The sequence below is a fragment of the Aquarana catesbeiana genome, linkage group LG08 (genome assembly GCF_042186555.1).
Source record: "Aquarana catesbeiana isolate 2022-GZ linkage group LG08, ASM4218655v1, whole genome shotgun sequence".
Lineage (NCBI taxonomy): Eukaryota > Metazoa > Chordata > Amphibia > Anura > Ranidae > Aquarana > Aquarana catesbeiana.
In genome coordinates this window covers 70,921,301-70,936,044 of record NC_133331.1, presented here as the reverse complement: position 1 = coordinate 70,936,044, position 14,744 = coordinate 70,921,301, and the positions used below count along the sequence as shown (strand labels likewise).

The 14,744-nt window shown below is 40.9% G+C and overlaps 1 protein-coding gene across 1 annotated transcript; it reads left to right on the top strand.

Annotated features, from left to right (window-relative positions):
- Positions 1-259: 259 nt before the first annotated feature.
- LOC141106674 (trypsin-like) lies at positions 260-14,744 on the top strand. The gene is made up of 6 exons (XM_073597614.1): positions 260-274; positions 3,675-3,852; positions 10,646-10,796; positions 11,669-11,922; positions 13,579-13,715; positions 14,561-14,744. Exons 1-6 carry the CDS (start codon positions 260-262, stop codon positions 14,708-14,710), a joined length of 885 nt encoding a protein of 294 aa, XP_073453715.1. The 3' UTR covers positions 14,711-14,744.

Genomic DNA, 14,744 nt, shown 5'->3' with positions numbered 1-14,744 from the left:
AGGTTGTGGTGTTCCGTCACTAACCACCCACCCCAGTCCCTGGAAAAATTGGCTGCCGCGAAACCGGTCCCTGGTAGCAAAAAGGTTGGGGGTCGCTGCTATAGCAGATGATCAGAGATTGTGGACATGCTACAGTGGTTAGTCAAAGGCTGTGGGCATGTTACAGAGAACATGGACATGTTACAAATGGTCAGAATCTGCAGACATGCTACAGGAGATGGTCTGAGATCATGGATATGCTACAGTAGATGGTTAGAACATGCCACAGGAGATGGTGAGAGAGGGTAGACGTGCTACAATAGATGGACCAACACTGTCAACAATGTACATAAGATGGCCTGAGACCATGGATATGTTAGAATAGATGGTTCAACACTGTGGACAGTGTATAGAATATGGTCTGAAACCAAGGACAAGCTACAGTAGATGGTCAGTATATGCAGACATGCTACATGAGATGGTCAGAGACTTTGGACATGCTACAGTAGATGGCCCAACACTGTGGACAATGTACAGAAGATGGTCTGAGACCATGGGCATGCTACAGTAGATGGTCAGAGAATGCAGACATGCTATAGTAGGTGGTCTTAAACTGTGAACATGATATAGTTAATGGTCTGAGACTGTGAACATACTACAGTAGATGACTGAAAACTGTAGGCATGCTATAGTAGATAATCAGAGAATGTTGGCATGCTACAGTGGATAGTCAGAGATTGTGGGCATGTTACAGATGATCGTTCAAGACAATGGACGTGTTACAAATGCTCACAATATGCAGACATGCTACAGGAGATGGTCTGAGACCTAGGATATACTACAATATATGTTCTGAGACCATGGATATGCTACAGTAGATGGTCAGAATATACAGACATGCTACAGGAGATGGTCAGAGCCTGTGGACATGCTACAGTAGATGGCCCAATACTGTGGACAATGTACAGAAGATGGTCTGAGACCATGGATATCCTACAGTAGATGGCTCAACACTGTGGACAGTGTATAGAGGTTGGTCTGAAACCATGGACATACGGTAGATGTCAGTATATGCAGACGTGCTACAGTAGATGGTCAGAGACAGTGGACATGCTACAGTAGATGGCCCAACACTATGGACAATGTACAGAAGATCTTCTGAGACCATGGAAATGCTACAGTAGATAGTCAGAGACTGCAGACATTCTATAATAGATGGTCTTAAACTGTGAACATGTAGTTAATAGTCCAAGAATGTGAACATGCTACAGTAGATGATCAAAAACTGTAGACATGCTATAGTAGATAATCAGAGAATGTGGATATCCAGAGACTGTTGGCATGTTGCAGGAGATGGTTAAAAACCATGAACATGTTACAATAGATGGTCAGAAAATGCAGCCATGCTACAGGAGATGGCCCGACTCTGTGGACAATGTACAGTGGATGGTCAGAGACTGCACACATTGTAAAACAACCCATTCAGTTTAAAATTGAAATGTCAAGCAAAACAGTTGTGTATAGATATAGAAAACTTTATAAAAACTTTTTTTCCCCCTTTTTCATATTTTACATTTCAATTGTTCTCAGCTGCATAGAAGCTAGTGTAGGAGAAACAGCAGTAGACTGTTAACATGCTACAGTAATTTCTGTAGGTTGCATACTTTAGCCATCTGTCCTCCCAAGTTCCAAAAAAACATTTCAGCACCTGCACATCTTACCTTCTATTTCTGTCTGCGGAAAATGCCACTAAACAAACAAAATTTGGCAATGGAGATATGTGACACTTGGGAGGTAGGATGTCTTAAACCGGTGTAGGTTTTCACACAAGCTGTACAGCTGTGTTCAGATAAAGCTTAATACAAATTTACAAATTATTTTCTTTTAACCACATCAATACTGGGCACTTTCCCCCCTTCCTGCCCAGACCAATTTTCAGCTTTCAGCGCTGTTGCATTTTGAATGACAATTGCGCGATCATGCAACACTGTACCCAAACTAAATTTTTATCATTTTTCCCACAAATAGAGCTTTCTTTTGGTGGTATCTGATCACCACTGGGGTTTTTATTTTTTGCGCTACAAAAAAAAAGTTTTTAACTTTGTTTCTGTTACAAAACTTTGTATATTAGTACATTTTCTTCTTCACTGATGGGCTCCAATGAGGCTGCACTGACGAGCATTGATGAGACAGTACTTATTGGCACTGATGAGGTGGCACTGATGGGCACTGACTGGCACTAATAGGTGGCACTGATATGCAGCATTGATGGGAACTGATGGGCACTCATAGGCAGAACAGATGGCTACTGATAGGTGTCACTGGGTGCTGATAGGTGGCACTTGTGGGGACTGATGGGCGGCACTGATGAGCACTGATAGGCACTGATGGGATGCACTGATAGGCACTGATGGGGAGCACTGATAGATGGCACTGTTAGGCAGCACTGATCAGGAGGCACTGGCAGGCATCACTGATGGACACTGAGTGCCATCCCTATTGAGCATTGACTGGCATATCTGGTGGTCCTGGGTGGGCATCCCTGGTGGTCCTGGGTGGGCATCCTCGGGGGGGCTGCACTGATAATCAGCGCAGACCACCCCCCCCCCATCAGGAGAGCAGCAAATTGGCTCTCCTCTACTCTGTCACTGCGAGTGGAGGAAAAGCCGATAAATGGCTATTCCTATTCACATTGTGATCAGCTGTGATTGGACACAGCTGATCTTGTGATAAAGAGCCTACGTCAGAGGCTCTTTACCAAGATCGGGGATGCGGTGTGTCAGACTTACACACAACACCATCGATCGCCATGCTGCATGCCCCCCTGCGGGCACGCGCTGACTTGTTATCCTGCTGGACGTCATATGACGCCCAGTCAGGATAACTGAACCACTTCCCAGCTGTCATTCTGCATACGGCGGGCAGAAAGTGGTTACTGTTTGGAAATAAAATAATTGTGATCTGAGTTTGGCAGGCTTTCTGGATTTGTTTGGAACCAGTCTTTGATAGCATGTATTAAGCTCTGGTTTGACTTGACAGTTCAAAGTTGCATTAAAAGTCGCACCCCATATGAGGCAATGGAACTGTCCGAATTGAGTCAATTTTGAAAAAGGTTCCTGCACTATTTGTGTTAAGATCTGTTGAATGAGGTTGCAAAGATGTCAGCAAGCCACACATGAAATCACACTAAAAAGTCAGCTTTGAAATCATGCTGAAGTAGTGCAACTTCAAAGCCACACTGGTGTGAACCAGGGCTAAAGCTGAAATCAAAGCAAACTGCTAATGTGCAGATGAAGTGGTTTCTATCTCTGTCCATCAACTATTTGCCCACTAGAGTTGGGCGAACAGTACTAGCTGAGCAAAAGTACGGCCTGAACATTGCCTGTTCGCCCATTCGGCTGGTTAAACATTATTTTTATTTATTTTAAATGTTACATGACCAGTGTACAAAAAATGTCCAGTGAAGCATGTCCTCAACATATTCAGCGTAGTAAGTGTCCAATCTTACAGTATACATTCCTTGATCCTTTCCCCCATTGTTATGAAAACTCACCCGAGATTGTGATCCATAAATAAAAAAGAAAAAGAGAATTTTAGAGGGAGGCTACTATTATTGACAAAGAAATGAGAATTTAGGATTTATTTTTAAAATACGCCCTAGAAAAAGTTTTTAAATAAGTTTGGTACATCTAAAGATATTCGAAGAAGAAACAAATAGAAGAAAACGTAATATCAAGAAACATATCGCTGTAAACTCAGGGTCTAACACAATAGGAGGTAACAACCAAAGGGAAGGCGAATATGTACATAGTGGATTGAGGAATGTTTCAGCCTCCATTCCAACAACGATGATAATCGGTAGCCAATATGAACGTATTTAGAGCTATGCTTGAGAGTTATGTAGAAAATATGCACATAAGAGTTTTGGTTGCCAGGGAGTAATAATTCCCAGTTGCTAAAGGTGATAGTTGCAAAAACTCAGGTTTAGAATAAATAGATCAGAAACAAAATAGCATTTTATTATTCCAGCATGATCTTCTAATCAATTAAATTGTTTATTACTTTTACAGAATAAGGTGGAAAGTAATGTTTAACCTGTTCTGCATCCACTTCTCAAAAATTATCCTGTTACCTGTTGAGCACAAAGCCACCTATAAATATCACTCAATGTCATTTTTCAACAAACTTTCAGGAATAAGTAGGCTTTATTTGTAGTAGATCTTAGAGAAGAACCACCAGTGTTACTCAGAGCATTAAACCTTTGTTTCACTCTTTCAGAACCTATTGGACAACTAGAGATCTTTTTAATGTTATGGACAATGTAGAAGAAAATTATTATCTTGATTAATTCACCTGACCCTTAAAGTGGAGTTTCAACTCCAAGTGATGGCAAACATCAAGACAAGAGGATAGTATCTGAGCAGGTTACCATCATGATGTAGCCACAAGCTCAGGTACTACTTTTACTCTGTAATTGCAATAATCTCATCTGGAGCATCCAAGTGACAATAGATCCTAGCTATTATCATCAAGGGTTCCACATTGACAGCCACATGAACCAATCAAGATACATGCTTTCTGTGGCTCTGGCTATAATTCTCTTCAATAAGGTCCCTAATGTTATCATCTAATGAGTTCTACAAAAAGTGAAACAAAGATTTGTTGCTCTGGATAACACAGATGGTCCTTCTTCTTGATCTTCTTCAAATAAAGCCCACTCACTTCTACAAGTTTGTAAAAGATGACTTTAAGTGTTTTTTTATAGGTTTTCGCTAGGTAATGGGATAGCTTTAGAGCAGTAGACCAAGAATGGGTCAAACATTGCTTAATACCTTATTCTGTAAAAGTGATAACCGTCTTTATAGATAAGATGTTGTCATATTAAAACAATTTGATCTTACATAGTTACATACATAGTATGTAACATAGTTACATAGTAGGTGAGGTTGAAACAAGACACAAGTCCATCCTAAATCTGTTGATCTGTTGGCCTTTAAAGAAGTGAAATGGAATAGTGTGGAAAAAATACTAAATTATCAAGATTAAAAAAAATATTAACCTTACCAATGGTGGAGGTTGTTGATAGCATGAAAAAAACATGCAGATAAAACTGTATATACATTAACCTGAACATTCCTTATTGACACAGCTGGCCAGTGTACAGGTGGGGAGAATGGGGAGGGGGGGTTCAGGTAAAACATATAAATACCTACATTATTAGCAACAAATTGTTCACTGGTAAAATCAACACCATGAAATTCCTTCTGATCTGTGTGCTCCTCGGGGCAGCTGGTGAGTATACATTGTATATATATATATATATATATATATATATATATATATATATATATATATATATTTTTTTTTTTTTTATATGAATGTAAACTTAATATATCCCTCTTTGCGTAGGCTCTCTACAGTATCTCACAAAAGTGAGTAAACCCCTCACATTTTTATAAATATTTTATTATATCTTTTCATGTGATAACACTGAAGAAATAACACTTTGCTACAATGTAAAGTAGTGAGTGTACAGCTTGTTTAATAGTGTAAATTTGCTGTCCCCTCCAAATAACTCAACACACAACCATTAATGAATAAAACCCTTTATTAGTTTTGTTGCCCTTCTCTGGACTATCTCCAGTTCCAGCACATCTTTCCTGAGGACTGGTGCCCAGAACTGGATGGCATACTCCAGGTGCGGCTGGACCAGAGTCTTGTAGATTGGGAGAAATATTGTTTTATCGCTGGAGTTAATCCCCCTTTAAATACATGCCAATATTCTGTTTGCTTTGCTTGCAGCGGCTTGGCATTGCATGCCATTGCTGAGCCTGTCATCTACTGGGACCCCCAGGTCCTTTTCCATCCTACATCCCCCCAGAGGTTCTCCCCCCAGTGAGTAGATTGCATTCATATTTTTGCCACCCAAATGCATTATTTTACATTTTTCAACATTAAACCTCATTTGCCATGTAGTTGCCCACCCCAATAATTTGTTCAGATCTTCTTGCAAGGTTTCCACATCTTGCGGAGAAGTTATTGCCCTGCTTAGCTTAGCATCGTCCAAAAAATACAGATAATGAGCTGTTTATTCCATCCTCCAGGTCGTTTATGAATAAATTAAATAGGATTGGTCCCAGGACAGAACCGTGGGGCACCCCACTTTCCACCCCAGCCTATTCCGAGTACTCCCCATTTATCACTACCCTTTGAACTTGCCCCTGTAGCCAGTTTTTAATCCATGCACTCACCCTATGGTCCATGCCAATGGACCTTACTTTGTTCAGTAAAAGTTTATGGGGAACTGTATCAAATGCTTTTGCAAAATCCAGATACACCACATCTACGGGCCTTCCTCTACCTAGATGGCAGCTCACCTCCTCATAGAAGGTTAATAGATTGGTTTGGGAAGAACAATTCTTCCTGAATTCATGATGATTACTGCTAATGATACCGTTGTCATTACTAAAATCTTGTATATAGTCCCTTATCATCCCCTCCAAGAGCTTGCATATAATTGATGTTAGGCTAACTGGTCTGTAATTCCCGGGGATGTATCTTTTCTCCAATCAGCTGGTAACATTCCAGTCAGTGAACTGTTTGTAAAAATTAGGAACAATGGTCTGGCAATTACTTGACTGAGTTCCTTAAGGATCCTCGGGTGCAAGCCATCTGGTCCCAGTGACTTATTAACCACTTGCCAACCGCTGCACACACATATACGTCAGCAGAATGGCTTGTACAGGCAAATGGGCGTACCTGTACGTCCCTTTGAATTTGCCGCTCATCAGGAGCAGTGATCGCTGTCATGTCAGTGGTAGCCCATCCCCCCCACAGTTAGAATCACTCCCTAGGACACACTTAACCCCTTGATCGCCCCCTAGTGTTTAACCCCTTCCCTGCAAATGTCATTTATAAGGTAATCAGTGGCTATTTATAGCACTGATCGCTGTATAAATGACAATGGTCACAAAATAGTGTCAAAAGTGTCCGATGTGTTGCCAAAATGTTGCAGTCCCAATAAAAATCGCAGATCGCCGCCATTACTAGTAAAAAAAAAAATTAATAATAAAAATGCCATAAATCAATCCCCTATTTTATAGACACTATAACTTTTGTGCAAACCAATCAATATATGCTTATTGCTATTTTTTACCAAAAATATGTAGAAGAATACATATTGGCCTAAACTGAGGAAAAAAATCGTTTTTATATTTTTTGGGGGGATTTTTATTATAGCAAAAAGTAAAAAATATTGCTTTTAAAAAAAAAAAACAAAAAAAAAAAACGCAGAGGTGATTGAATACCACCAAAAGAAAGCTCTATTTGTGAGAGAAAAAAGGGCGTCAATTTTGTTTGGGTACAACGTCGCACAACCGGGCAATTGTCAGCTAAAGCGACGCAGTGCCGAATCGTAAGAAAATTCTCTGGTCAGGAAGGGGGTAAATCCTTCCAGGGCTGAAGTGGTTAATGTTAAGTTTTTCAAGTCTATTTCTAATTCTGTTCTCTGTTAGCCATGAGGGTGCTTCCTGTGACGTGTCATGAAGATAAACATTGCAGTTTGGGCTATCTGCCTTTCATGTTCTATCTTAGCCGCCATGATTGCACCCTTACATTTCTTGTTGCATTCTTGTAAAGTTGGAATGCTGATGATGGTCCCTCAGATTTGTATATTTTTTTTTGGGCCTTCTCTTTTGCTTTCATATGCATTCTTACGTTGGAGTAAGGCCACCCAGGACTTTTATTAGCTATTTTAAATATATTTCCCATTGGGATGCACTGGCTAATACCCTTATTTAATATGCTCTTAAAGCATACACACTTTTCCCCTGTGTTCTTTGTGCCTAAGATTTTATCCCATTTAGTATCCTCTAGCAAGGATCGCAGTTTAGGGAAGTTGGCTCTTTTGAAATTCAGTGTCTTTGTATTCCCCTTACGTTTCCTATTTGTGTGATTTATACTGAAACTAATTGACCTGGGATCGCTGTTTCCTAAATTGCCCCGTATTTACATATCTGTGATCAGGTCTGTATTGTTGGTAATCAGTAGGTCTAGTAACCCTTTGTTTCTAGTTGGTGCATTTATCATCTGACCTATAAAATTGTCCTGGAAGACATTTAGGAACTGGCGAGCCTTAGATGAATGCGCGGTTCTTCCACCCAGTCTATGTCTGGATAACTGAAATCCTCCCTTATAATGACACTTCTCATCCTTGCCGCTAATCCAAATTGTGGAGGTCCGTCTCCGCCTCCTCCCTCTAGTTAGGGGGCCTAAAGCATTATCCCAGTATTACTTTCCCCTTAGTTTCCTTCCTTTGTAGCTCTACCCATAAGGATTCCACCTCCTACTTTGCTCCATTAGTGATGTCGTCTCTCACATTCACTTGTACATGATTTTTGATATACAGGCATACCCCTCCCCCTTTTTTACCTCTCTATCCCTGGGATATAGGGAATACCCTTGAATGGTTGCCAGCCAATCATGAGAGCTGTTAAACCAAGTCTCTGAAATTCCTACAAAATCAAAGTCCTCCTCGTACAACAGTAGCTCTAGTTCTCCCATCTTGTCTGCCAGACTGGTGAACATGCCACGTAGTTTAGACCGGTCGCATGCTATCTCCTTATTGGGTATTCTGAGGTTGCAAATAGGACTTGTTACTGTACTTACCTCAGGTTGAGGTGCTTTAGTCAACCTACCACTAATCCCCCCAAACCTACCCTCTAGAATTTGTTCCGCAATGAATATCTCTACTTCTGGACACCCCCCCCCCCCCATTGCCTAGTTTAAAAGCCTCTGTAACTTTTCAGGTATTTTCACTCTCAGCAGATCTGCACCCTCCTGATTTAGGTGCAGTCCATCCCTTCTATAGAGCTGGTAACCGACTGAGAAGTTTGCCCAGTTCTCGAGGAACCCAAACCCCTCCTTTCTACACCAGCTCCTCAGCCACTTGTTTACTTCCCTAATCTCTCTCTCTGCCTTTCTGGTGTGGTGAATACTGGTCTATTTCTCAAAGACAACCTCTGGATATGACGCTGAGCATGTGTACTCCACTTCTTTGGTCAATCATGGCAAAGAACTCTCTGAGGATCTGAAAAAAAGAATTGTTGCTCTACATAAAGATGGCCTAGGCTATAAGAAGATTGCCAAGACCCTGAAACTGAGCTGCAGCATGGTGGCCAAGACCATACAGCAGTTTAACAGGACACGTTCCACTCAGAACAGGCCTTGTCATGGTTGACCAAAGAAGTTGAGTGCACATGCTCAGCGTCATATTCAGAGGTTGTCTTTGAGAAATAGACGTATGAGTGCTGCCAGCATTGCTGCAGAGGGTCAGCCTGTCAGTGCTCAGACCATACCCCACACACTGCATCAAATTGGTCTGCATGGCTGTCGTCCCAGAAGGAAGCCTCTTCTAAAGAAGATGCACAAGAAAGCCTGCAAACAGTTTGCTGAAGACAAGCAGACTAAGGACATGGATTACTGGAAACATGTCCTATGGTCTGATGAGACCAAGAAAAACGTATTTAGTTCAGATGGTGTCAAGCATGTGTGGCAGCAACCAGGTGAGGAGTACAAAGACAAGTGTGTCTTGCCTAAAGTCAAGCATGGTGGTGGGAGTGGCATAGTCTGGGGCTGCATGAGTGCTGCCAGCACTGGGGAGCTACAGTTCATTGAGGGAACCATAAATGCCAACATGTAGAGCCCTTTCACACTGGCAGCACCCAGGCATTGGCAGTAACCCCTGCTAGCGGCCGAAAAAGGGTTAAATGCACTGACAAAGTGCCGCAGCAGCGGCACTTTGCTGGAGCTTCTGCGGCGCTGCCCATTGAATTCAATGGGCAGGGGGGCTTTAGGAGTGGTGTATACACTACTCCTAAAGTGCCTCAAAGAAGCTGCTTGCAGGACTTCTTTTGACATCCTGCCAGCGCACCGCTCCAGTGTGAAATGGAGTGAAAGGAGAGGCGATTTGCAGGCGCTATTTTTAGCGCTATAGTGCCTGTAAAGCACCTCAGTGTGAAAGGGATCTTACTGTGACATACTGAAGCAGAATGTGATCCTTTCCCTTTGGAGACTGGGCCGCAAGGCAGTATTCCAATATGATATCGACCTCAAACACACTTCCAAGATGACCACTGCTTTGCTAAAGAAACTGAGGTTAAAGATGATGGATTGGACAAGCATGTCTCCACACCTAAACCCTATTGAGCATCTGTGGGGCATCCTCAAATGGAAGGTGTAGGAGCGCAAGGTCTCTAACATCCACCAGCTCCATGATATTGTCGTGGAGGGGTGGAAGAGGACTCCAGTGGCAACCTGTGAAGCTCTGGTGAACTCCAGCCCAAGAGGGTTAAAACAGGGCTGGAAAATAATGGTGGCCACACAAAATATTGACACTTTGGGCCCAATTTGGACATTTTCACTTAGGGGTGTACTCACTTTTGTTGCCAGCGATTTAGACATTAATGACTGTGTGTTGAGTTCTTTTGAGGGGGACAGCTATTTTACACTGTTATACAAGCTGTACACTCACTACTTTACATTGTAACAAAGTGTCATTTCTTCAGTGTTGTCACATGAAAAGATAAAAATATTTACAAAAATGTGAGGGGTGTACTCACTTTTGTGAGATACTGTATATGTAATCAGCGCATGTTGTGTTTTACAGCTGCCTTGGATGATGATAAGATCGTTGGAGGATATACCTGTGCAGCCTACTCGCAGCCCTGGCAGGTATCTCTGAACTCCGGATATCACTTCTGTGGTGGAGCCCTCCTCAACTCCCTGTGGGTGGTCTCTGCTGCTCACTGCTACAAGGCGTAAGTGCACTATTTATGACAGTACTTTTTTTTGGAATAGTTACATTGAAAAAAATAGTATCTAGTATTCAGAGCTTTTACCAGCTGGATGACCAGCAAAGTGGCATGTTGGTTAAATGGATGGTTGGTTGGACATGGGGTGGATCAGCAGGAGATCCCTTGGGATGGTATTGCCCTTATAAGTGAAGAACCTATTCATAAAGTGCAGTCAAATTAAACACAATTTGTTTGGTGCTCCCAATCTCTTGCTAACATATAGCTCCTGTGTAATATACAAATCAGATATACATAGATAACAATTATTGAAAAAAATATAGTGCTCCTAACAATAATTAAGCTAGACCAATGAAACTATGTAAAAATTACCATGCCAAAGTTTCAGCTGTAATGTTTACTTTAATTGATAAACTCTTTCTCCAGGTATTTTGTAATATTTTATATTATATGTATATTTTGAATAGATTAGGGATGAGTTAAAAATGCTACCAAGTGTTATTTATTCCTGTGACCCCCTTTGGAGTTTTTCCTCACTTCTTGTCCATGTAATATGGGGTACATTACCAGAAAGCCTTCCCCAATCTACTAGAATATCATTTTGTTTGTGTGTCCATTGGAAACAATTTTATAGCACTTAGAAAGACAGGCTTTTGACAGGTTCTATTCCTGCTCTATACCAACCAAAAGTAAATGTTTTCAGTACCTAAAACAAGTGTACTTCACTCTTGGAACTGAAGGTGAGTGTACCAACCACTAGTGGTACACTTTCCATACTAAGTAAACCTACGCTGCTGCTCAGTTACTGGCTTCTATCCAGAATTCCTTTGTTTAAGATTCAAATGTATACTGATTTCTTTGAATTTGTCTCTATACAGGAGCATGCAGGTCAGACTTGGAGAGCACAACATCGCTGTCTCTGAGGGCACCGAGCAGTTCATCAACTCTGCCAAGGTCATCAGAAATGCTGCATACAACTCCAGAACCCTGGACAACGACATCATGTTGGTCAAGCTGGCCTCTCCCGCCACCCTCAACTCCTACGTCAAGACTGTCCCTCTGCCCAGTGGTTGCGCTGCTGCCGGCACAAGCTGTGTGATCTCCGGATGGGGCAATACCCTTAGCAGTGGAAGTAAGTCAACATCACTGTAACATCATCTATTACTGATATTAAATGAGGCTAAGCTTCTCAGATAAATTTGCCATGATTAGAACATTTAGGCAAAATGTAAGCATGAAACCGCCGCTCATCATAAATGATCCAAGTGTGAATCATAGGGGTTATTAAACCCCAGGGAGCGGGATTAACTGAGGCTATCACATGTATACATCCACACCAGGATCGTCTATGATGAGCGGTGGTTTCATGCTTAAATGTTCATTGATATCTCCTTATTTAGGCAAAATTATTCCTTTGAGGAACAAATCCCAAAAACCCTAGTTCTGGGCAGTTAAAAACTAATTAAGCATGTCTCTACCCATTCAGCAATGAAGAATCCAGTGCTTGTTTTGTCAAGGGGTTGGAATAACACAAAGTAATGTTTAACTTAAATCAGAGTCCTGCTATCTTCTTCCATAAGGTTATGCCTGTGGTGACCATTCCTCCAAAGCCTCTTTTCTTGCCAGCGCTCTGACTGGTCTTGTCACTGCCCCTCTTGCTGAGTTCATCATGTACAGTGCAGGGCCACCCTAATGATCAGTGGCCATGTCATTGGGGTGGCTGCTGGAAGGAGAGACCCACCTCATTGCAGTAGGACCAGACAGCAGGCTGTGCCGGGGTAAGATAGATATTAACCTGTATTATCCCATCCCCTATAATAGAAATTGAGCACTGGATCCTTCATGAGCTGGGAGGGGGCAATTTTAGTTGCTTTCTTACTGAAGAAAAACAAAAAATAATAAAGTAGAAAAACGATAAGAAATACATTCTGAAATGTTTTTGAAACTTGGAACAAGTGTCCCCTTTGGGAGATTTACCTTTTTTCCCATTCTGTAAGCCATTGAAAATTTTGGATTTCTCACCATTTTCAGTCCCAGTGACAATGGTCTTCAGGACAAATAAAGAGGCTGAGCGAGAACACAAGCAGCAATAAAACCTGAAAAATGTTTTATTCCCCCACCCCTCTATCCAAAAAGTTTTGACTACACTTTAATGTTGACTGCTTCTTTTTAACTGAAAATACACACAGGCCTCTATAACTGGAAGAGGGTTGGGATAATGAGTCAGCTGTGTATGTGTAATCACATCTTCTAATTAGAGCTATTGAAAACATAGCCTGTATAAATTATTTGCAACATAATATCCCCTCCAACATTAATGCCACCAACCCCTAATAGACTTTATTGGGACTTCACGAGATACACAATTAAAATGAACAAGTTTATTATAGTTCAAATAAAACAACAGAAAACACCATAAAATACTAGGAACAAACGTAGAGTCCTCAGAAGTCTAATATACTTATCAATACCCAATCCTAGCTTTAAAAGCAGAACACCTATAATATTTTATATATGTAAATTGTAAGTAGGCAGTGTCACAAATAAGCTTGTCCAAATCCAGAGGTCAAAAGCACAAAATAGTCACCATGGTAAAGAGCTGCAATATATCCACATAAGCACCATCTGCTGGCTGCAAACGGTAAAATAATAAATAATTGAAATTATTTAATATTTCCCTGGTTAAAAATGTATAATGCAAGTTTTTGTCTTTTTTTCACGTGATTTGTTCTTTCTCCTTTTGTCTCCAGTCAATATTTTATTAACTGTCATTTGTTTTTAATTGTAGCCAACATGCCTAACCTCCTGCAGTGTTTGAACGCCCCCATCCTGACCGCTGCCCAGTGTAGCAATGCCTACCCCGGAGAGATTACCGGCAACATGATCTGCGTTGGCTACCTGGAGGGAGGAAAGGATTCCTGCCAGGTAATTGCCATCCCCTTTTTTAATTTTTGTATATAAAGTTGTACTGTTCAAATAAATGTGTTATCTCAAACTATTAGTAGTTTTTATAGGCTGAGAATTTTTTTTTTTTTTTTTTTTATATTAGTTTAAATGTAAAAAACAATGAAATTCAATATATACATTATAGTCCAAATGTTTAGGAGAAGTTTTGAAATTAGATTAAATATATTTCTTCTCAAGTAAATGCATAGTAAAACAGATATTGTTTAGCAATATTTCATAGTAGTTGGAAAAGCAACCAATAAAATTATGGCAATATGTAAAAAATAGCATCTTAAAGTATAACTGAACCCAAGAAATAATATGTAATAGGGTTGACTTACTAAAACTGGAGAGTGCAAAATGTGTTGCATCTCTGCATAAAAAAAACAATCAGCTTCAAGCTGAAGTTAGAAGCTGGCTACCATGCACAGCTGCACTCTCCAGTTGTAGTAAATCAACCCCATTATCTTTTAGCTTACCAGTTCAAAAGGTATGGTGGCTGCATTATTTTTCTCATTTTCAGGTTAAGAATTTTTTTTTTTTTTTAGCAAATATAGGAATTAACTGTTGATCCTGCCAGACTTGTAATAGCAAAGGTAAACCTGCTTGAAATCCAGCCTTGATGGCTACTATGGCTCCTTCCATTGATACAGTGGAGGTAATGAGTTTAGCCACCCAGGGACAGGAAGGGTGTCATCCCATGGATTACCAGGTGGAAATATAAATAAACTAGCGTGAAAAAACCAACACAGCCACTACATCTAAATACTTTTATTACGGTAAATTACCCAAAGTTCTAAAAAAATGATTTTTCTGTTTTTCAGGGTGACTCTGGTGGCCCCGTGGTGTGTAACGGACAGCTCCAGGGTATTGTCTCCTGGGGATACGGCTGTGCCCTGAGAAACTACCCCGGTGTCTACACCAAGGTCTGCAACTACAACTCTTGGATCGCCAGCACTCAGGCTGCCAACTAAACTTTCAACTGAAGTACTTATTCAGATTATTCTA